Here is a 24,343-nt window from a genome sequence, read left to right on the forward strand (position 1 = left end):
AGATCAACAGATCAACATTACTGAACTTACACTTCATTACTTGATGGCCATCAAGCAGCTGCTTTACTGAATAAAAGCTCCAAAGCAGGCAAGTCAAGGTTATTGACTTCTCACAACATGAAGTGCTAGAACCATTTCCCCTCTCCTACTGACACTCATCGGAGCGTTTTACACAGAGACAGTTGAATAATGTCAATAAAAAACAAGGATGTCACCATTTGTTCCTGGCACGGTACAAATGTGGCTTAGAGTGGATACTGTAGTTCTGCCCACTGCAAAACAAAAGGCTGCATATGTTTGCACAGTGATACACAATCACAATCTTTGCTTTGCTAAAGTCTGCAAACTTAGTTTTTCAACTTTAGACTCTTATTAAAGGTTTCAGATGTACAGTAATGTTTCATAATTGCCAGAAAAGCTGATGCAAGCATGGAAACGAGTGCTAAAGCACAGAGTCATTCACAGCCAAAAGAACAAACTGGATCTCAGTGGACTGTTGGACTCTTTAGTAGTAAACAACCAAAGCTTCTATTTTCTAGAAGAATCAGGTTTTGTTTGGGGTTTATATGACAAGACCACGATTTTATTGTAAATTACTGTAATATCCTAGTACAAACACTGTAATGAAAATTTTGGAGAAATCCAGTTAATGCACATCCCAAGATCTTTGAGGTGCATGAATAATAATAATAATAATAATAATAATAATAATAATAATAATAATAATAATAATGTATAAGCTGGGAAAAATACATGGATGTGGTTCTGCTACGCTAACATCATTAAAATCCATCATGTGTGTTCACTGTTAACTTATCATTTCATATCACTGTGTAGTTTATAGAGGGAAGCCCACAAATTTGTGCTCAGAGATGTAATGAAGCACATTGTTACAGTGGGGCAAAAAAGTATTTAGTCAGCCACCGATTGTGCAAGTTCCCCCACTTAAAATGATGACAGAGGTCAGTAATTTGCACCAGAGGTACACTTCAACTGTGAGAGACAGAATATGAAAAAAAAATCCATGAATTCACATGGTAGGATTTGTAAAGAATTTATTCGTAAATCAGGGTGGAAAATAAGTATTTGGTCACCTCAAACATGGAAAATCTCTGGCTCTCACAGACCTGTAACGTCTTCTGTAAGACGCTTTTCTGTCCCCCACTCGTTACCTGTATGAATGGCACCTGTTTGAACTCATCATCTGTATAAAAGACACCTGTCCACAGCCTCAAACAGTCAGACTCCAAACTCCGCCATGGCCAAGACCAAAGAGCTTTCGAAGGACACCAGGAAAAGTATTGTAGACCTGCACCAGATTGGGAAGAGTGAATCTACAATAGGCAAGCAGCTTGGTGTGAAAAAATCAACTGTGGGAGCAATCATCAGAAAATGGAAGACATACAAGACCACTGATAATCTCCCACGATCTGGGGCTCCACGCAAGATCTCATCCCGTGGGGTCAAAATGATCATGAGAATGGTGAGCAAAGATCCCAGAACCACACGGGGGGACCTGGTGAATGACCTGCAGAGAGCTGGGACCAAAGTAACAAAGGTCACCATCAGTAACACACTACAACGGCAGGGAATCAAATCCCGCAGTGCCAGACGTGTTCCGCTGCTGAAGCCAGTGCATGTCCAGGCCCGTCTGAAGTTTGCCAGAGAGCACATGGATGATACAGCAGAGGATTGGGAGAATGTCATGTGGTCAGATGAAACCAAAGTAGAACTTTTTGGTATAAACTCAACTCGTCGTGTTTGGAGGAAGAAGAATACTGAGTTGCATCCCAAGAACACCATACCTACTGTGAAGCATGGGGGTGGAAACATCATGCTATGGGGCTGTTTTTCTGCCAAGGGGACAGGACGACTGATCCGTGTTAAGGACAGAATGAATGGGGCCATGTATCGTGAGATTTTGAGCCAAAACCTCCTTCCATCAGTGAGAACTTTGAAGATGAAACGAGGCTGGGTCTTCCAACATGACAATGATCCAAAACACACCGCCCGGGCAACAAAGGAGTGGCTCCGTAAGAAGCATTTGAAAGTCCTGGAGTGGCCTAGCCAGTCTCCAGACCTCAACCCCATAGAAAATCTGTGGCGGGAGTTGAAAGTCCGTGTTGCTCGGCGACAGCCCCAAAACATCACTGCTCTCGAGAAGATCTGCATGGAGGAATGGGCCAAAATACCAGCTACTGTGTGTGCAAACCTGGTAAAGACCTATAGTAAATGTTTGACCTCTGTTATTGCCAACAAAGGTTATGTTACAAAGTATTGAGAGTTATTTTTGTTATTGACCAAATACTTATTTTCCACCCTGATTTACGAATAAATTCTTTACAAATCCTACCATGTGAATTCATGGATTTTTTTTTCACATTCTGTCTCTCACAGTTGAAGTGCACCTCTGGTGCAAATTACTGACCTCTGTCATCATTTTAAGTGGGGGAACTTGCACAATCGGTGGCTGACTAAATACTTTTTTGCCCCACTGTATGTTTGTTGTAAACCCAACACATACTGACTAACAGACTCTGGATGTTCTCTTATGATCATACTAGTCTGTGACTGTGAGCTTGCATGTGCTTTCAGTTTCTATCTGCTCTGCAGTTCTGTGTGGAGTACAGATGTACTGGGACTGTTTGTCTGTGTTCAACTACCATCAGTAGACTGCAAATAGAGTACAAATAAATTCTAAAGAGGCTTCAGTGCCATCTTGTCTTTTGCTTAAAGATTTTAGTTTAATTACATGTTTGAAGACACTGTGGCCGTGCAGGCTACAAGCTGAATGTTCCCGCTTCCCACAGTGCTCATTATGTGAAACGCTGCCCGTATCCGTTCTTTCTTCCATGGTGGTGAAGTGTTCACTTCCTCTGCACAGAGCTTGCGATTTGCTTGCTCCTTTTATCAGCAGTTTTGGGGAAACCCGACCAAAAGCATCTTTGTGGCACACAGTAAATGATCTGGCTCGCAGATGTTCGGATTGTCCTCGTTAATCTCCTTATGAAGATGCTTTACTGCTTTTTGGTTAAACTCACAGAAAGACAGCGAGACAGCTTCCTCCATACCCGACCCAAGAGAGGATAGATATGAAGACAGAGAAAAACTGGGGCCCACCTTTTGTAGCTCTGTTGTTTTCCTGTTCAGTTTTCACTGATTTGATCCAAGTGACCTCAGAATCGACTGCAGGCAACTCCCCAGCAATTCATTCCAAAGCAAATACGCAGAAAATATTATCTGCCAGTAGTAGGGAAGCTGAAAACAGTGCTCATTTGGGATTAAAGTAATAGATGGAGGACAGAAATATTATACACATTTTATTTATCTCAGTGTCCTCTTTCAGGATCTCCTGCTACAGTTTAATACACCATTGCAGGCCTCTCCACAAATTTCGGTATTTCCAGTGTTTTTAGCTGTCCTTTGGAAAAAGATGAATGTGTCCATGGGCTTTGAAAGCAAAGCAGCGATCTGGGATTTGAACAAAGTTGAAAAATTCATTTCTTGTGAGCGAAGAAGACCTTCAGGGAAAAGTGTTTATCAAAACCACAAAAGACAGACATGTGGAACATTATTGCATTGTTTGTGTCTCATTTATCTGGACATATGGAGGAAGACGGTCACATGACATGCTGCTGAGTTACATATATTTTTACCATTTTTAGTCACTTATGTTTTTAATTTCAACATGAATTTGGAGCATTTCTTATATTTGAAGCAGTTTGGCCTGATCTCCCGTGAATTGTTTCCATACAGCTAAACCTGATTCTGAATTATGTTTCACAAAAACGTAGCTAGCAGTTAAAAAGACGGATGATGTCTGCTTAGGTGGTGAAGGATATCACAAGCTTCTCACAGAGGACGCTAAGGTTCAGTTCTGGTGCAAAATCACAATTTCTTCCAAGCCAAGATCTTTTTTTTGGGTCTCCTGCTCGACGAGTGTTACCCCAAATAAAATGTACATAATTATGTTTTTAAAAGAACGATCGGTATGAAAGATATTACAAGCCATTTTTATAAAATCACAGCAAAGCATGTAATAGAAACACCAGTCCATGGTGTCAGTTTCACACTTTGCCTCTCCAAAGCTTCAAATAGACATGTTTCAGTTGTGGTACCAGCAGGGGGAGATAATATATTCAAAGCAGTCACCGAGGAAGATGTGATGTATAGTGATGTACCAAGTACCACTGATTTCCTTTCCAATCTGATACCAAGTAAAATTCAGGGTGGTATCAACAATACTGCTCCAATACCGATACTTTGTACAAAACCTTAATGTGTTATTGTATTTCAAATTACAGCTTCAGAATGATTACAGGACATCAGACTACTTGTTCGTACTGTTTAATATTGAAGAATTATCATATAGAAATAAAAAACCTGAATTGTTAATTGACGCTGTTTGAACACGTATATCTTGTCATTTAACATGCATATATTTGCCTGGACATTTCAACAAAAACATTCAACATTCACACTTACCCTCATTCACAGTAGTGCTGTGCCACACTACAAATTTTAGTATTGATCCAATACCAAGTAAATACAGGGCCACTATTGCTGATATCAGTACCAATAATTTTAAGTTATTCAGGCAGCTAATTGGGGGAGAGTAGCGTGCCATAACTTATCAATTTACAAATTCTGAACACATTTCAGGGGAATAATGGAGTTTGATATAATCTTTATTTCACCAGGAAGTGAAACACCTGAGAATTAAACATTTTTAGCACTACTATGGAGTGGCTCATACTGATAGTGGTTTACATGTGAGAGACAGACAGCCTTGTCAGTATTGGGTGGTGGTCTTAATTAAAGGGTCCTCCCGTGTAATGAAGGGAAGACTTCACCTGCTGGGCAGCCTGTATAGGCAGGTTTTCTCTCATGATGTCTCAGGCACCCAGCTTTGTTTTATTCCTACTTTGGTTTGATTGTGTTATAGTCATCTGTAACTGAAGTCACATCCTGATAGCATGTAGTTTTTATTTCCTAGTAAATTTGCTGACAAACTGTTGTTGTGTGGATCTCCCTTCTTTGGCCCTGAATGAGCCCGCCATAACATGAAACTGGAGGAGACACAAGTCCCTTGTTGTTTTAGGAAGATCATACACCATAATAATCTGCTCACACAGATATGCAGAGCCGCTTGGTACCCCTGCTATGCCCCCTATGAATAATGGAGCTCGAGTATCCTAGTAGCACAAAGCAGGACCCTGCCCGGGTCTGGATCAGAACATGCTTGTCTGGTTGCTGCTTAGCAGACTCTGCAGTAAGATTTTTAATCCTGCTTCTTTCATCACACGTGTCCTTCTGGGGAAATTAAGCTAATGTGCAAGTACCGTAAGCTTTGTTTCTGAGGGCCTACAGTGGGTGAGGTGTGAGAAAATGGCCTTACTGCTCAGTAGATCTAAGAACTCAATAAACATTTTCCTGATAAGTTTAAAGTTGCTAGTTTGAATCTATCCATCCATTCTCTTCTGCTAATCCTTATCAGGGTAAAAAAAACAGACAGACAGCTGGTCACACTCACATTCACACCTATGGACAATTTTGAATCATTGGTTGACCTTACCCCACTGATTGTCTCTGGACTGTGTGAGGAATAAAAAACGAGTTTAAAGTTCCCATGCTAATTAAAATGAGGGGAAAGCAGGACGCTCTCTGGGTCAGGCTTGCCCGTCTGATTGATGAGTAACAACATAGAGTGTGACATGTTGTTTCTCAGTCATGTTCGGCATCTGGTTTAAAAAAAGTTCAGGGGGTGGAAGCCAGAGTTGAGAATTCACCCCACTACTCGCTTAATTTATGACCTCAGTGAACAGTTTCCTTTTGTGTTCCTGGTTTCAAATGATCGCTGCAGGTCACCGTGGCTACATCTGTCTTTTTTATAGTCTGTGACTTTGTGCATCATTAGCTGAGTGGGCACTGACTAACAGGCTGTCATCGTGTCTGCAGCCTAAAACTTTTAAATGCTTCTGTGTGACAGACGCCTCAGAAACTGGCAAATATGTTAACTCTTCACTACATAGAGAACAGAGGACAGCTACAGCAAACAAGGAAATGAACCCCTGTGTCTGTAATATTTTATTGCCATCAGATGAACTGTCATTGTGGCAGATTAGCTCTTTTTCAACCAAGACTTAAACACTTAAAAGTTCAGGTCTACAGTTTTCACTCAGTGTCTCCAGGCAGGTTTTACTCCAGCTGCTGGTGGGATAATAATTCAGTGAGGGTGAAGGAATATTGCAAAAGGGGCAGGATGACAACTATACATGTATGCACGTGTTGCCCCACACAGATAAAGACGTGTGTGCCTAAAATAGCAAGCTGGGCTGTTCCACACATGTAGAGCACTCTGTGAGGAGATCCCAGGGAGGCGAGCGTCACAATTCAGCTTACACAAAGAAAAAAAGAGGCGAGAAGATGAAAGAGACTAGTGAGGGACGCGGCAAGCATGAGAGCATGACATGGCTGAACCACAGGAGGAGGAGGCTGTGATTAATGACATTCAAGCTGTGAAGGTGTCTCAGTGCAGAGCCAGCCTCCCCGTTGTATCCTCCTCCTCCTCTCGCAGTCACTTCTCTCCATCTGTTTTGATGCAGCTCATAACAGATCGTCACATTATCCTCCCTCCGTCTGGAAACCGCAGCAGCCTTGGGATTAAACCCAGCACCACACTCCTCTCAGTGCTGCACCTGGGAGGCAGCTGTACACAGCGCGTTACCTGACTGGACATTTGAAACAAACCCTCGGAGCCCATTCTTCGTCTTCTTAGGTGCTCACTGGAAACACTTAGGTTAGGTTTTGATTCAGCAGGAGCCTCTGCTCTGCTGCTTCAGCTCCTCCAGCTGCTGCGAGGAACTTTACGAGGAGCCAAGGTGCTTTTGCTCCTTTGATTTCTCACCTGGATGCTGAGGAGATCAACAGGATGGACCTCACCTACATTTGTCTCCTCTTCACGGCTCTAATGTTGATCCAGCACAGCGAAGGTAAACCCGTTTTTATATCTGTCCAATTAGATGTTTGTTACTAGATGGGTGGGATGTAAGGACTCTGTTTACATGGTATAATTTACATGATCCTCTTAAAAGACAATGCATCACTAAGCAAATTAAGGAATATTGTTATTCTTTGAGATCTAAGTATTTCTCCAGACGCTGATAAATTTTTATTCCCCTTTCAGGACTCAGTTTGATTTTATTAGCCAGTGAGTTAATAAACAGGTTTGTGGACTACCATGGCAACTTGTTAATTTTGGAGCCCTGAAATTAATAAAAGGTAGAAAAGAGTTATCAAGCTTACAAAAATAATAAACAAAAGTGGTTAAATAAAAAATAATGACCTTTTTCTGTATCTCTTACATAAATACTGCTCATTTTTAATACCGTCACAGCTTCTGCAAATCAAGTATCAAAAATCGATTAGGAATATTTAAACAGTGTTTGAGATGTCAATAAATTATGAATTTATTCATTTTCATGAAGGAAAAATCCACAGCACTACACGTTATTTTTCATGACATGAAAGCACTGCAACCTCAATATTTTAATGTTCACATTATTCATATTTTAATTGAAAGCAGAAACAACATCAGGACTGTGAGGCTGTATAATGAGATCTGCAGCTAGGCGCTCTGCTCTCTGGTTTCCACAGTCGAGCTCATCGTGACATTTTATTATTCAAAAAGCAATCAGAGGTCACGTAGCGTGTAAGGACTCCCTCTGTTGTCGCTTTCTAGCTCTTGGATGATGAAGTTTTACAGTGTCAGTGTCACGGCACCCTGTGACCTGTATATAATCATACCCTTGCTCTTTCAGCAAATTCCTGTGTTGAAGGTCCTACGAACAGATAGCTGTGGAAGGCCGCCTCACACTTCAAACATGATAGAGGTCAAATTTAAAAAGAATATGTCTAATTCAGGCTAAAAATGTCAAAAGTGCATTTATACTTCTCTCACTCTTCAATGTTGATGAAACTGGAACTAAAAGTAACTTTCCAACGTCACCATCTTCCAACACAGGATTGCTTTGTGTTTTAAAACGGCTGGTCTGGTTATAGTAAAACACCGCCAAATGTGATCTTTTCTGGGACCAAAACACCAATGAGAATAATACTGGAATAAACTGTAGGTTCAAAATACGAAACCCCAGTGAGCAGCATCACGATGGTTTCACCTTTCTTTGCATATTGTCGACTTGCTTCAGGTCTTTGAAGTTGCCGGGCTTTCATTCATGCACAGCACTCTTAAGGACCCACCACAGCATTAGAGTCAGGTTGCGGTCTGGACTTTGGATCATTGCAGACCTTGGGTCATTGCATTACCTCAGTACTTTTCTTTTTCAGACATTCTGTTGGAGATTTGCTGCTGTGCTTGGGATCACTGTCTGTTTTAGGCCAAGCTTTAGTCCAAACTTTAGGCCTCACACTGACTCTAGAATACATTGCTATGTAGGTAAGTTCACAGTGGATTCAATGACTGCAAAGTGCCTGTTGCTGCAAATCAAGATCAAACTGTCACCCTTCTACCACCATGCTTCACAGTTAGTGCTCTCCAAGCAAAGTACTTTCTTTTACAGAAGAGGCTTTCTCCTGGGAACCCTTATAAATAAGCCATACCTGTTCACTCTTTCTCAGTTCAGAGAGCTGTTCACTTGGAGGTGGCTGTAGCTCAGATCACCCTCTAATTGGAAGGTTAGTGGTTCGATCCCTGTCTGCTCGAGTCTGCATGCCAAATATCTTTGGGTAATGACTAGGGATGGGTATCGTTTAGGTTTTATCCGATACCGGTGCCAAATCGGTACTTTTGAAACGGTGCCGGTGCTCAAACGGTGCTCAAACCGGTGCTTAAAGAATGGAGAACACAAACTTTGTCCAAAAACCTCTCATGTTCAGCTGTTTTTTGTAAAAAGATAACAATGTTAGCCTTTTCTGCAGCTATGGGGCATATATGGTATCACTCTTGGATGGAAGCAGTGCTTAAACAATGGAAAAAACACAAACTTTGTCCTAAACCTCTCATGTTTAACTGTTTTCCACTTTTTCTTTGGTCATTTTAGCCTTTTTGTCCAGGGTGAAGGGAGTATCTGCCATCAAACAAGAAGACAGCTGCATGTAGCTATGATGATGTTTGCTAGTTCACCTTACATGCATTAATGTAATAACGTGGTTAGCCTACTCAACGTAAATTAGCTACTCACGCAGAGAAGAACGGCTGCTGCCACCATCATCCGTCATCATTTCTGCTACACTGGCAGGGCTAGGGGCCAGGACTCTCCTCTTCGTGTTTTTGGGGGATGTTGCATAACAGGCAACCCACCCGCAGTAGATGTGCTCGTGTGAGGTCTCGCAGCAAGCTATCAAATACGGCGCATTTCTGGGCTTTTAAAAAAAACGCTATGCGTCGCCAGGTGTTTCATCGGATTTGAGGTGTTACCTCCTTTGACAATATCACAGTATCAGCTTAAAGCACTTGTTGCTGCTGAGTTTGCATATTTTGCTGTGAAGTACAGCCAGACTTTTGACCGCTTCGCCTTGGACATTTTTAATCTGTAGCTCTGCTCTAACAGAACGTACGTACCTGGCCCCGCCTACTATCCTCGGAAACGTAAAATGATTGGCTAGAATCTAAAGTGTATCACAGCTCAGGAAAAAAAAGCACCGAAATAAAGCACCGAAATGTGCGCTGCTTTTCGGTCTGGTTACTACCGTTTATGTCAGAACCGGTGCCATCATGGCACCGGACACCGGTACCCATCCCTAGTAATAACCCCAGGTTTCCTGCACTGGAGTTTGAATGATAGATAGGTAGACAGACAGATAGATAGCACGTAGTTAGGGAATACATAGAAGATGTTTTCGTGTGAATGAGGCAAGCCATATAAAGTGCTCTGAGTAGAGGAGTGCTGTATAAGACACCAATATTAAATAAATTCTAACAGCTGATCAAGCTTAAATGTGCAGCTGTTGTTTAACGCGACATCCGCTGGTTTCCTCTTTCTGGCGCAAAGTGGGCAATAAACAAACGAGAGAGAAAAGCCGATCAGCTGATCATTGATCAGTTTCATGATCATGTTCATTGAAGTAGAAACAGGAGAGGGAGGGCAAAGAATGAGCGAAGAAGAGGCAGCTGTGCAGCGTAAAGACAGAATAACTCCAGCTTTGTGTCTTTTTCCATCCTAGCTGAAGTCCGGGACAAACTGTGTTCCTTTTCAGCTCAATACAAAATGCGTAATATTTTCTCTGAATACCGGACGATTCCAGTTTTTACAGGACGGTTGGCAACTCTAATAATTAACCTTATGAATAAAATAAAGTTCACTATCAGTAACATCATAGCACCCACCCAGCTGTATAGAAACTCCGTCATGCTAGCTAGTACGCAGTAAGAGTTATTGTAACTGACTGTAAAAAGTCAGCACAACGAAAATAAACTCCACCTAAACTTGGTTTATATCTGACCCAGATAGACTGCAGGTCATTACTTCTTACCTGAAGTTCAGTTCACCTGACACTCGGACCGGCGGCCGCCTCGGGTCTCTCCTCCTCCTGCCTCCCCTTTCTCTCATCCTCCTGCTGTCCTCCACCACTTGCTAATGTTACTGAATCTGTGGAAGCTCCGCGATAGCCACCACCAAACAACTGAGTTATTTTTACACACCGGCCAGCATCTGGCCAATCCACCACCTTTCATTGTTTATACCGTTACCAAAAAAAATGAAAAAAATCATTGGCCCATAAAAATGAAAAATCACCATAGACGGGTAAGATGGGACGATTTAGTCTGTGAAGCTGAGTTTGAGCCACACAGAAATCCAACCATGAACACAAAACGACCTCTTGTAGCCTCCAGCTAACATACCTGAGGGCTGCTGAGGAAATAAGTCTTACAGCTGTACATGCTAAGGACTGTGCGGTAAAACCCTTTTCATTGAAAATTAATTCTTTTTCAAATGACTGATGAGTCAAGTAAAACTGTGGATTTAATGAAAGCTGGTATAATCTGGTCTTTAGCTGAGTTTGGGTAACAATGCCTGGTTTAGGTGTTCTTCAGACTGTTAGCACATTCAATCCCCAGATATCTTTGTGAAGCAGCTAATAAAATGTTTTCAGAAACCTTGATGGTAAGGCCCTCACAGAAGGAAGAAGTAATTTTAAAAAATACAAAAGGACATTATTTCACATTAGCCCGAGGTATAGTTTGAGCCTGCCAGGAACTTTAAAAATCGAAGCAGGCTGGGATATTTAACTTTTTGAATAGGTCTACCTGCAGAACTGGATTGTGGATCTTTCATTTCTAAAACCAGGGCTGTGTTGTGTTTTCATACTCCTAAATTTCCTGCACAAGTCTAAACCAGGCTTTCTATTATAGAAGAGTCATTTACAAAGAAAGCTTTGTAGGCTTGATAAAGGTGCCTACAAAGTGAATAAAAATTCATTAATTATTTTAATATACAAATATTGAATTGAAACACTGGCAAAAAAATCATGGTTTGTCAAACAGACTCATTTCATGGTGCAGGCGATGAAGGACAAACACATTATCGGGTGTTTTAAAGAGTTATTTGTGATTTGAACTCATTTAAACTTTTGAAACACCAAAGACATAAAGTGGAATAACCAGTCTAGGTAGCAGCAGACCAGTGACCCCTCTGTTCTCAAAGATAACATTCCTGGTTTGGTCTTTAGGTTTGTTGGCTTGAACCACACGCAGTGCTTACAATGGCTTACAGAGCCGATCTTCTCAAAAGAATTTACAAGCATAACAAATTTAAATCATACTTTATGCTCATTCTTGCATGATGAATTTATATTTGTGATAATAAAAATGTTGTCACATGTACAGTACGTGTCAAAGAAGCCTGACACCAAGTCTAATTTAGCATGCCACAGGCCAGCCAGCTGAAGTACAGCTGGGCACATTTATGTGTAATCCTGGTAAGAACAGGATTTGGTGCAGCATTACAGTATGACCCTCTTGGTGTTGCTGAATGAAAACCCACATCCTCAGGTAGATCTTAAAGGTTAAGGGACGGGGTGGCTACTTGCAGTTGCAAGTTTTCTTTTACATTTACACACCACAAGCTAGAGCTAACCGTTGTAATCATTTCGAGCAGTGTGCAGTTAAAAGGAAAATATAAATGGAAGTTGGCTGAACATCTTCTCTATGAAACAAGAATTACTGAGGTTTGTCATAAAGTGTGAGCACATTCTGAGAAACACCAGCGTTCTTCCTGTTTCTACATCAGTTGAAATCGTCATTATGAAATAGTACTTGTGGTTTCGGGTGTCCTGACCAACACTCAATCTACTCATTTCCTCTTGTTCAGCAGTGTGCATGCTCATTACTGTCACAGGGTACTACTTATGACTGAGGTGAGGTGAGGAGCTGCCTTTTCCATGAAATATTTAGCATACTGAATTACTGGGTACATGCTACCTCCATCATCTTAAACAAATATAGTTTGGGTAGAGTCTTTGTTAGCGTGAGGACCTCAGAGAATTTTTAAAGCACCTTTCTGTCAACATGTTGTCCCTACTCTTTCTCTACTTTTCTGGCTGCCGCTGTCTTTTTTTCCCACTTACCAAACTGTCTACCGTTTTTCTTGCCATTTTTCTGTCTCCTCTATCTCCACCTTCCCGTTGGTCTTAATCTGTGCTGCGTGTTTTGTATTTGTCTATCACAGCCAGACATCTGAGCCTTATTAGGGATTGCTGGAGAAAGCAGCACTTTGAAATCACAAGACAACACCACAGCCTGTCACGGCTGGCGGAGGGAGCCGTGTGGTGTGGAGGAAAAGGAGGACCCAAGATGCAGCAAACTGATGATACGAGTGATGTTTTATTTACAAAGGTGGTGGTGACAAAAACAGGCAACGAGGTATGAGTACTTTACAAACGGAAACCTAAACTGGGAGAAACTAAATAGCAAACCTGAGACCGTACAAAGGGGGTGCGGGGCAGAGGGACGCAGAGACAGGACACCATGGAACGCAGATGAATGCAGCGATACGCAGAAATACACGGATGCGTGCAGACGAGCCGACAACGAACACAGACCGACACCCACTAAATATACACACACAAGGTAATCAGGTAATCACACACAGGAGGGAAGAACAGCTGAACCTAATACACCTGGGGACCGGAGGAGACAAGCTGAACACAATAACAGACACAGACCTTCAGAACAGAACAGGAAATCCAGAACACGAGCCTTCAAAATAAAACAGGAAACAGACTGATGTACAACACAACACGGGGACATGAACAGAGCACCAAGGACAGACACAGGTAGGGCTGACAATACACCAAACTTCAGGTTAACCCTAACTAATACAGATCAGAAAAAACGCAAAACGCTGGGTCAACGACCCAGGACCATGACACAGCCTTTGTCTTCGAGCACTGAGGACACTAAATAAAACCTAACAGCCTGTATAACAACAGAAACAGCCTGAGCTGGTTGAAAATGTGCAGATGGGTGGTAATTTGAAAGAAAAACTACAACCCTGACCCTTACAGTTTGAGCCCTACTTTTCTGTTCCTGTCCATTTTTCCTTATAGTGAGACTGGTCACTGCAAATCAATGCAAAGTAATAACTCATATCACCTTTCTCTCCTGGGATAATGATGCCCCAGTCCACTAAATGATTAGATTAGGAAGAAATGTTTGGACTTGTACCCTGGGCACTCACCGGATTTCAGGCCAGCTGACTTTAGAATGAAACAAATGAAGTAAAAGAATTTGGAAGAATGGTGTTGGTGTCTCCAACAGAGATCAGCAGATTTGGACAGTCAGTAGCTAAGAGCAGATCAACTGTTCTGGTAGCAAGGGCACAACACTTTACTAAAATATTTGGGAATTTTTAAAAAATTTATTTTTTCATTTATTTTATTCATTTTACTAATCCTTGAACACAATCTTCATGCCACTATGTAACCCTCGTTTACATTTCCTATCCCAAATATTTTGGAATGAAACAAGCCATCAGCTGTCAAACAGCTGTTTGGTAAAAAGCTTAAAAATCTACAAAGACAATCTTCAAAAAGTCACAAATCTCTAATGTTTTGGCAAATAACATGAAAGGGTTAATTTCTCCGTCAAACTGCAACCTGTGCGTCAACACAAGGATAAAGTCAGGCTACCTTCTGGAGCTCAGGTGTCATCATAATCACTAACTTGACGCTCGCCGTTCTTCGCTCTGTGCTCACCTGTGCTCAGTCGGGAGGTCAGAAGGTCTCTGACAAAGCAACATGTCCAGGGTGGACGTCAGAGTTTCATCAGGGATGGTTGATGGAAAGTGTATTTTGTTTTTAAACTCTCAAGTGTAATTTTATTCTGCCTTTCGTGACATAAAACTGGAGACACTGGGGCTTCAACGGCCCCAAATTAGGCTGGGAGTTTACTCTGGCTTTAATGTTGGCCTCAGTACATTTTTATAATCTCCGAACGTTGTGCCCGCCAAGGGTAGAATGTTCAGAGACAATGCCCAAGAGTGCGCTCAAACTAAATACAGTGTTTTACTTCTTACACAAAACCACTGCATACCTTCTGTTTCTTTTCAAGTGTTTATGAATGCTGAAGAATTCAAAGGACTGAATGTTACAGTCTTTTCCTGGCTGAGAGGTTTGTACCTGTGCACTGACTTCTGCCAGTCCAAACAACCAGCTCGTGGATTAGCAGCTGATCCATGTGTATATTGTCAAATATTGTCAAACCCCGCGGAGCCTACCAGACCCTCTCATAACAGGGGCAAGAAATTAAACTTTGGCTCAGCAGTCCGCACACGATGCAGGACCCTGAACAGGGGGTTTGCCTCTTGGTATTTCCCATGATTTTATTTTTGTTCTTAAGCCAAAGATGCAAAATAGCACACGAGCTTGCATGAATACTTGCACATGTATGTAAAGTATGCAGGTTCATATGCACAGGCATGTGGATACCTGTGCTAAAGGATCACAAAATACTAAATGCAAATTATGGGAAAGGAAATGTGCATCACACTGAGAGCTGCTTAAAGGACTGAAAGGGTGCCAAATACAGAGACGAAATCATAAGGTCCAGGAAAAGTTTAAATGTTTACATCCATAAAGTGTAATTCACTGCCTGTGGCAAGGAAACAATAAAGAACCAACTTTCAGCTTGAAGTCTGATATCACTCATGCTCCTATAGAGAACAAGACTGGCAAATATCCAAGTAAGATTTCAGGGACAGTGCTTCCCCCATAGTGTGTGTAAAATTTATTATGCCGAGCTCAAGATCAGTCTGATATGTTGTTGTTCTTCTTCTTATTATTAGTATTATTATCATTATTATTATAACTAGTAGTAGTAGTATTGTTCTGGCATTCATTAAGAGCATCACGTTCATGGTCTCTTTTGTATTGTATTTGTGTTACTTTTATCTGTCACAGCTGCTTTGAAATGTTCCCTGATATGCAAACGACTGATGGATCTGAATTATCGATTCAAATGTTTACTAAGACTGATATTAAGATTCTCAAAGCTCACATTATGATGTTTTAGTGGCAGAAAGCATCAGTTTGCAACTCAGGTTCTGGAAATGACACTAACCAGACAAGAACCGAACCCAAGGTGCTGACTGAACATTTTGGCACCTTGTTCCACACAGTGAGCTCTGCAGGAAGAATAAACTCAAAGTGGTGTTGCGTGACTTTTGTGATACATGATGTGACTTCTTACCCAGCTCGTGAATTAAATTGTCTTTTCATTTTACTTTTGTTCTCTATGACACGTTCCTCTTAGATATTTTCTGCTTGTGACTGAATTAACACGAGAAGCTCTGATGCCCACCCAGTTTTTGTTCGTTTATTTCTGGCACAGTTAGATGCTTAGCTCTCATTGGCTTCTGCCCAAGACAAACAAAACCTGAAACTTGAAGGCTTGAAAAACATCTGGAATCAACTAAAGATGCTCAGCCTAAGCAGACTTAGCAGTCCCTGTATTTCCTCTGTCTCTGCAGGTTTGTGAGCATTGTAATTAACACAAACGTCTTTGGGACTGTGCACCAACCCAGTGTGAGTGTGAGTGATCCATTGAGTGTCTACCATCAGTCAATATCAGACCCCTAACTATAACCCTTAGGTGGCCTAAAATTGCCCCAGGAGGTTGTCCTTACCTCATTCAGCAGAGGTCATTTTGTCTTTATGATATAGTCATAAAATCTTGGCCTTTGTCATACAAAAAGGAGTATTTAATTAAATAAGGTGATAAGTTCAAAGAAGGCTGCGATGATAAAATAAAAATGATAAATGATATTTCAATTTTCTTCTTGACAGATCTCAGCCCTGAAATCAAAACGTTAGTGAGGATGAAGCGAAAGGCACCGACAGGTGGTGGCACTGAAAAGTTCACTTTTTTTTCCCCCGACAAACTTGAGGATTCGCGATACGCTCAGTGCTGCAAACATCTGCACGCTGCACTCTGTCATTATTAGTATTATTCTATCCTTTCTGCAGACCGCTCAATCAGTGCCCATGTCTCCGATTTTGCAGTAATTACAACAAGCTGCTTCTTTTGTCTTCAGTCAGATGTCTTAACTTAATCAGAGGTTTACAGGACAAATGAGCGATGGAGACATCTCCCTGTTCAAAAGATGCAAACCAGCGAGGCTGGTTGCATCTGTACATCAATCTTTGATGCTGTACATACACATAAAACATGTGTATTATATATTCTGTTAAAGAATATAAAAGCAATGATGGAGAAACTCGAGCCACCGCACAGCTGGGTGCCACGTGTTCAAACTGAGAGAGGCAAGGTCGACGTTGATGCCAGTTTGTTTTTTTTCTGGCATATTTCTGGCCTTTGGACTCGACATCAGTGCTCCAAAGTGACATTTTGGAAGCAACACTCACTCAGTCATCCTCTGGCACAGCCTCGGAAAAGATGAATAATAATGACTAAATAGGAACATGATAATTCAATATCACAAAATGTGAAACTGGTTAGTGTCATATTGTCTTTTTAGCTTTCGATGCAAATGAGTGGCCTTTCAAGCAGTTGAAAGTCTTTATTGAGGAATTTAGTTTTGATGACAGAGATTTAACCTGACAAATCTCTGAAGTCATCTGAGAGACAGCATTATTTGACTGTTTCCTCATGCAGGCCAGGATTGAAACCTCTAAGCTGCTTGTCTAACCTCGTCTATGTACAGTACGTAAAGGTCACACTCAAGCATGTGTGTTTTTAGGAGGAAATGTGAGGACCATGGATAAAAAGTGTGAAATCTCCATGCCAAATGGATTCAAGCCTCAGTATCGAGAAAGTCCCTCAGTTCAGGTGAGTTGGACTTGGCTGCCCGAGAAGTAACTGTGCAAACCAGTTTGGAAAATGTGTTTGTTTAATGTGCCTTCCTGCTGCAAAACTCCAGATGCAGAAACACTGAGACGTGAAGTTTCCCAAAAACTTTTAACCGAAGCAGAACTGATTTTTTATTTTACCTTGACTAATAACTAATAATAAATATAATTCCTGGTGTACTTGCACCAGCTTCAGTTACATAAAGAGGAAGGACACTTTACAGGTCATTTTTCTTCTGTCAGATTAACAGTTGTTTTTATCTTTAAACAAAGATTCAGTTTTTTATTTGACATTCTTGCTTTGACTGAAACTCCGCTGATCACGCCTCAGCTCAGTTTCTACCAACCAGTAAGGTGATGTGAAACATCTGTGGTGTCGACCCCACTGTGAGGTCAGGAAGTCTGGATCAAGCCTGAAGTGCTATTAGGAAGTTGAAGCTAAGCTGGGATTAAAATCATTTTACATTTTGTAGAGTTTTCTTGTCAAGGCATTTTATTCACATTCAGTGTTTCAATCAGTCCGAAGGTTTCCTCTTAAAGAAAGTTATCACAGATCCTTTTCAGAATATACTTTGGCATTACCACAAAGACCGTGGGTTAAAAATAAGATCCGAGCACTGTGAAGTAAAGCAGAACAGGAGATCCATTATCCTCTTCATCGTGTTGTGTCTGATATCGTAATGATGTCTGGCAGAAAGCTGCTGTGCTGACAGATGTGTCCGTCTGGCACTGAAGCATTCAGGTGTGCAAAAACACACACATAACTTCGACATGACGTTGCAAACAGCAGCAGGTAGCTTTGTGTGGTTCCCGGTCTGTACTTGCCTAAATAAAACCTCCTCACTCCTCCATGACAGCACCCTGCTGCCCAGAATATACAAAATGCTCTGTATCAGTGCAAAGTGCATGCATATGTGTTAAAAATGTGACGCAAAATTAGATTTGAGCGTAGGCGGGCTAGGCTCAGTCTCAGATACAGAGCAAGAAGTTTTGGCATCTGGAATCTGCCACTTAAAAAGAGCCATTTAATGTTGCCTTTTATTGGAGGTTTTCCGTGCTGGTTTACCTCCGGGTAGTCCCAGAAAATGCTGGAGAGATTATAAATCTCAGCATCCCCCAAAAGTATTTTGAAAATGTTGCTTGAGAAGTGTTTTACTGGGATGCTTATTGTAGTAAAAGGGCCTCCACTGACTGGTGTGTCTGAGAATGCTCATCCTGCTGATGACGGCTGGGGTTAGTTGAAATTAGAGATGGACCGATCCGATGTTACGTATCGGTATCGGTCCGATACTGACCTAAATTACTGGATCGGATATCGGAGAAAAATAAAAAATGTAATCCGATCCATTAAATATCACGAAAGCACCTCACAAAACTTGCAACATGCCGTAACTCACCTCAGAACGTTAGCACGTCGGAGCAGTATGCATCACGTGATAGAGCGGCTGTGGCATGCTGGACCTGTCGGTGGTCTGGATAGCATGTGGAGCTTCGCTAGCAACCCGGCATTTCATCTCCGACAAAGTTATCCCCGAGAGAAGTAAAGCAAGTGTGTAAGTCCATCTCTGAATGTTTGTAAAGCATTCCTGCGTTAAGCTTAACAAGCGACTGCCTCTTCTTGCTGCTACTTCAATCATGAAACGGCTTAATGATCAGCTGATCGGCTTTTCTGTCGCGAGTCCGTCTCTCTTGTTTGTTTTTGGCCCACTTTGCACCAGAAAGAGGAAACCAGTGGCTGAACAACAGCAGCACGTTTAAGCTTGATAAGCTGTTGTTAGAATTTATTTAATATTAATTTTTACACCAGGATCTTTTTCTACGTAGCTGACGCTGGTAACTGTGCAGGGGCGGATCTAGCAAAGTTTAGCTAGGGGGGCCGATAGGGCATGAACAGGGAAAAGGGGGCACAAAGACATACTTTTCTTTCTTATTTTCATTTAAAATGTCGAGCTTTTAATAAATAATTATCTGACACCCAAAGTTTTAATTTGATGTAAAAGGAATAGAAGTCCATTACTGTATATAGTATTTTAGTGAGGACTCGAGCAGCAGAGTTCTGAATGAGCTGTAGTTGTCTGACTGATTTTTTAGGTAGACCTGTAAAGATGCTGTTACAGTAATCAAGCCTACTAAAGATGAATGCATGGACTAGTTTTTCCAGGTCCTGTTGAGACATCAGATCTTTTATCCTTGATATATTCTTGAGGTGATAGTAAGCTGACTTTGTTATTGTCTTAATGTGTTTTTCTAAGTTTAGGTCTGCATCCATCACTACACCCAAATTTCTCGCCTGGTTTGTGGTTTTTAGATGTATAGATTGAAGTTCTCTGGTGACCTGTAATCGTTTTTCTTTGGCGCCAAAGACTATTACCTCAGTTTTGTTTTTGTTTAGCTGAAGAAAATTGTGGCACAACCAGTCATTGATTTCCTCAATGCATTTACCAAGAGCCTGTACAGGGCCTCGGTCTCCTGGTGACATTGTGATATATATTTGTGTGTCATCTGCATAGCTGTGATAGTTTATTTTGTTGTTGTTTATAATCTGTGCCAGTGGGAGCATGTAGATGTTAAACAGAAGGGGTCCCAAGATGGAACCTTGGGGAACTCCACATGTGATACTTGTCTGCTCAGATGTGAAGTTACCTATTGATACAAAGTATTTCCTGTTTTCTACGTATGTTTTGAACCAGTTTAGTACAGTTCCTGAAAGACCTGTCCAGTTCTCCAGTCGTTTGAGTAATATGTTGTGGTCAACTGTATCAAATGCTGCACTGAGATCCAGTAAAACTAGGACTGACATTTTTCCACTGTCTGTATTCAGACATATGTCATTAAACACTTTGGTCAGAGCGGTTTCAGTGCTGTGGTTCTGTCTAAAACCTGACTGGAAGGCATCATAGCAATTATTCTGTTTTAAGAAGTAACTGAGCTGTTGAGAAACTGCTTTTTCAATGATCTTACTTAAAAACGGGAGATTTGAGATCGGCCTGTAGTTGTTCATTTGTGTCTTGTCAAGATTGTCCTTTTTCAGTATAGGTTTGATTACAGCAGTTTTTAGTGATTCTGGAAACACACCTGATAATAAAGAAAAGTTGACGATCTGTAACAGGTCTGACTCTAAAGTCTTTGAGACCTTTTTGAAAAAACTTGTTGGCAGGACATCTAAACAGCAGGAGGAGGAGTTCAGTTGACCTAAGATGTCCTCCAGGTCTTTGCTGTTAATAGGTTGAAACTGTTTCATGGTGTTTAAACAGTTTTTTGGTGGACACAGTACATATCCTGGATCTGCTGTTGATGTACCAATTGCTTGTCTAATTTTTTGGATTTTTTCAGTGAAGAATTTGGCAAAGTCATTGCAGGCCATGGTCGAATGAAGTTCAGCTGCCACTGACACAGGGGGGTTTGTTAGCCTGTCAACTGTAGAAAATAAGACCCGAGCATTATGGCTGTTTTTAGTGATGATGTCAGAGAAGTAGGACCTCCTTGCATTCCTCAGTTGTAAATTATAATTGTGAAGTTTCTCTTTATAAATGTCATAATGAACCTGGAGGTTTGTTTTTCTCCATCTGCGCTCAGCTTTCCTACACTCTCTTTTTTCATTTTTCACCAGTGTGGAGTTTCTCCATGGAGACTTTTTCCTTCCAGAGATAACCTTCACCTTAGTGGGAGCAATAGTGTCCATTACATTTAACATGTTAGCATTGAAGCTATTGACGAGCTCATTGACTGACCCTCTGGACAGGTCAGGTGTTAATGGGAAGACCTGGTTAAAAATTGCACTACTGTGTTCAGTTATACACCGTTTTGTGATCACTGCTGTTGATATATTTGTGTGGGCTGAGATTTTACTTTCAAAGAAAACACAGTAATGATCAGACAGGCCCACATCAGACACAGTAACCTTTGAAATGCTCAGGCCTTTGGAGATCAGTAGGTCAAGAGTGTGTCCTCTATTATGTGTGGCCTCTGTTACATGCTGAGTCAGCCCAAAGTTGCCCAGAGTGTTACTCAGGTCTTTAGTCCCTTTGTCCTGAGGGTTGTCCACATGAATGTTAAAATCCCCAGCAATAATTACACAGTCAAAATCAACACAGATCACAGACAGCAGTTCACTGAGGTCATTAAAAAAGTCTGTGCAGTATTTGGGAGGCCTGTAAACATTAAGAAACACAACTTTGGATGGGGCCTTCAGCTGTAAAGCCACATATTCAAAAGACTGAAAACTTCCAGGAGATAGCTGCTTACATTGAAATGATTCAGGACCAAAATACATCAATGACCTCCTGACCCAGTATGAACCATCCAGATCCCTCAGGTCATCTGGATCCGGTCTTTTATCAGTTCCCAGAGTCAGAACCAGACACGGAGAAGCTGCATTCAGCTTTTATGCTCCTTACATCTGGAACAAACTCCCAGAAAGCCTCAGATCAGCTGAAACACTCAGTTTATTTAAATCCAGGTTGAAGACTCACTTATTCTCAGCTGCATTTGAATAAAGCACCAAATCCACACTTTAAGCTTAAATTTCAAAACTTACATTTAACTACTGATTTTATCTACTGTTCTGATTTTATCTGTTTTGATTTTATATACTGTTGTTTGTTTGTTTGTTTGTTAATTAGTTAGTTTATTTGCTTGTTTTAATCAATTTTAAATCATGCTTTTTATTTGTTCTTGTTTCTAATGTCTCTGTAAAGCACTTTGAATCACCTTGTTGTTGAATTGTGCTATACAAATAAACTTGCCTTGCCTTGCCTTGCCTATATAGTAACTATTAAGTCTAATATACCCTAGTAAGCTATAGTACTTTTTCCTTTGGGAAGGTACCATCTGTGCAGTCTGCAATTTTGTTGAAGAAAGATGTTGAATCTATTTAATATTTCTTGAGAAATAATTGATTTCTGTGCATTTTTTTTCACACTGCATCAAATTAAGGTTGATTACGTCGATTAAGCATCATGAGGTGGAGGGTGGTTCCCTATTTTTTATTTATTTATTTTTGTTGTTGCTGGGAGTTGGAACCCTATTAGTTAGGTTGCTTAATATTTACGCTAAGTACTCTTTAAAATACCAGAATAGGGAGGATGGTGTAGGTTTAAGTTTATTAGATTGATCAGTATTGCTGAACTATGAAATTTTTTTTTTGCATACAGGTATAACAGAATAGCTTTAGTGTAGTTGTTGTTTTAAACTTGAGTATGAACTTATACAAAATGCAGCAAGATATTAAAAAACAGTTTTGTTGATTAAAAAACACTATATCGGATTCATATCGGTATCGGCAGATATCCAAATTTATGATATCGGAATCGGTATCGGACATAAAAAAGTGGTATCGTGCCATCTCTAGTTGAAATGTGAACCTTTATGAACTTTCTTTGAAAAATGTGCATGAATAAAAACCTAATGTGATTCTCTGGGACACAGCCGGGTGAAGAACAGAGCAACACCTAAGTTTATTGTGAGAAAAGGTGTTATTTTGCTCCCACATGTAAATCGTGTAAATCCCTCTTGGACGCCTAAACGTTCTCCCATGCGCATCGAGAACAAGATCAAAGGCCGTCTGTGGGTTCTGCCTGCTTTATGGGCTCTCTGTGTGTACGTGTGCTTTTAAACATGTGTGTTTGTGTTTGTAAGTCTATGTTCAGGTACAATATTACATGTCATTCATGCTAAGGGAGTTGTGTTAAGTTAAGTGGGAAGGAACAGGGAGTTGTTCCGACGCTCCGGTGACAAAAACAAAGGCAATGACGGCTCTGGCTCTCTTATCGGAAACACACCAGGCCCGTTGGAGGGCATGGTGTCATGTGACTGTAGCTGTGAATGTGCTTTTCTGGGGTGTTGATGAAGACCTTGAGACTATAAAATTGAATAAAGTAATTTCCGACTTTAACAAAGTAAAAGCTGCACACAGACTTTCCTTTGTTGTGCACCCAAGGAAAACCTGTGAGTGAATGAACTAGTTAGGTTAAGAGTAGCTATTTCTACAGGTACTGGATTGATTGCCATGAAATTTCTAAAAGGCATTCATGGCCCCAACAGGCTGGATCTCTTTGTTGATGCATTAACTTATAATCCTGCAGTCGGCTCTACCGCCATGCAAGCCGCTCTTGAAGCTGCTCATGGTGGGTATCTGAACTTTCTTAATGTTTACCGTCTTCACCATCCATCGTTTGTATCCTGTTGATTTATGTTGACATTTCTTATTAGCAGCAAATGAAAATAAAATGAATAATAAACCACCATACAAATTTAAACATTAATATCTGTACCCAGTCTAGATCTTAAAACCAATATTTTCAGTCTCATGTTTTACCAGTTTTCCAATCTGCCCCAGGGCTGGTGATGTGAGCAAACCCTGGCGTTATAGTTTCTGGATATAATAACTGGAAGTATATAGGAATGAAAGTTGGATGCAATGTCCATTTTTTCTTTAGGTCTATGAGAAACTGACCCTACTGCTCAGTTGATACACGGCCCCAGTAAACACTTTCCTGACGTGTCCCAGTGGCCATGCTTATTTAATACATGCTCGTATTTCAGACTAGGGGGCGTATGCTTTTTTGCACTGGACCTGCCCAATGGGTCCTGTTAAAATGACTACAGATTTTATATACAGTCTATTGTTTTTAGGCATTTGCAAATTATCAGTGGCAATTGCACATGCAAGCTCACAGTGTAAGGATCCCACAGTATTCCCACTCTTCCTGTTGATGCTTCACGTCTCTTTGCATTTGAAACACGTACATACCTGTAGGAATTCACGTGCTGTGTAGGCAGTTTTTAATGTATGTTTCCACCTCGAGGTACAACAGATCATCATCAGCAAAAATGTAAAGAAAAGAGACAAAGAGACTGACATGTGGATAAAATATGATTGCTTCTCTCCTCAACACCAGCTTTAGATGAGAACTGCTTCACACGGCTTCTTCATTAATATTGATCTAAACAGAATTGGCAGTAAAAATTTGAATTCTGAACTCAAATCTCAAGTTAACGCAAACATCTCTCATTCATC

At 40.9% G+C, this 24,343-nt stretch overlaps 1 protein-coding gene across 1 annotated transcript in view; it reads left to right on the plus strand.

Annotated features, from left to right (window-relative positions):
- Positions 1 to 6,599: 6,599 nt before the first annotated feature.
- LOC146652814 (endothelin-2) overlaps positions 6,600 to 24,343 on the plus strand; it is a 38,532-nt gene continuing 20,788 nt past the window's right edge. Inside the window, exon 1 of the mRNA XM_085382087.1 lies at positions 6,600 to 6,992. Within this exon, the coding sequence (XP_085238213.1) occupies positions 6,932 to 6,992 (61 nt within the window). The 5' untranslated portion in view covers positions 6,600 to 6,931. The remainder of the gene's footprint in view (positions 6,993 to 24,343) is intronic.

The sequence above is a fragment of the Rhamphochromis longiceps genome, linkage group LG15, assembly GCF_057381845.1.
Source record: "Rhamphochromis longiceps isolate RC_006_pf linkage group LG15, R_longiceps_female_GT1.1, whole genome shotgun sequence".
NCBI classification, from domain to species: domain Eukaryota; kingdom Metazoa; phylum Chordata; class Actinopteri; order Cichliformes; family Cichlidae; genus Rhamphochromis; species Rhamphochromis longiceps.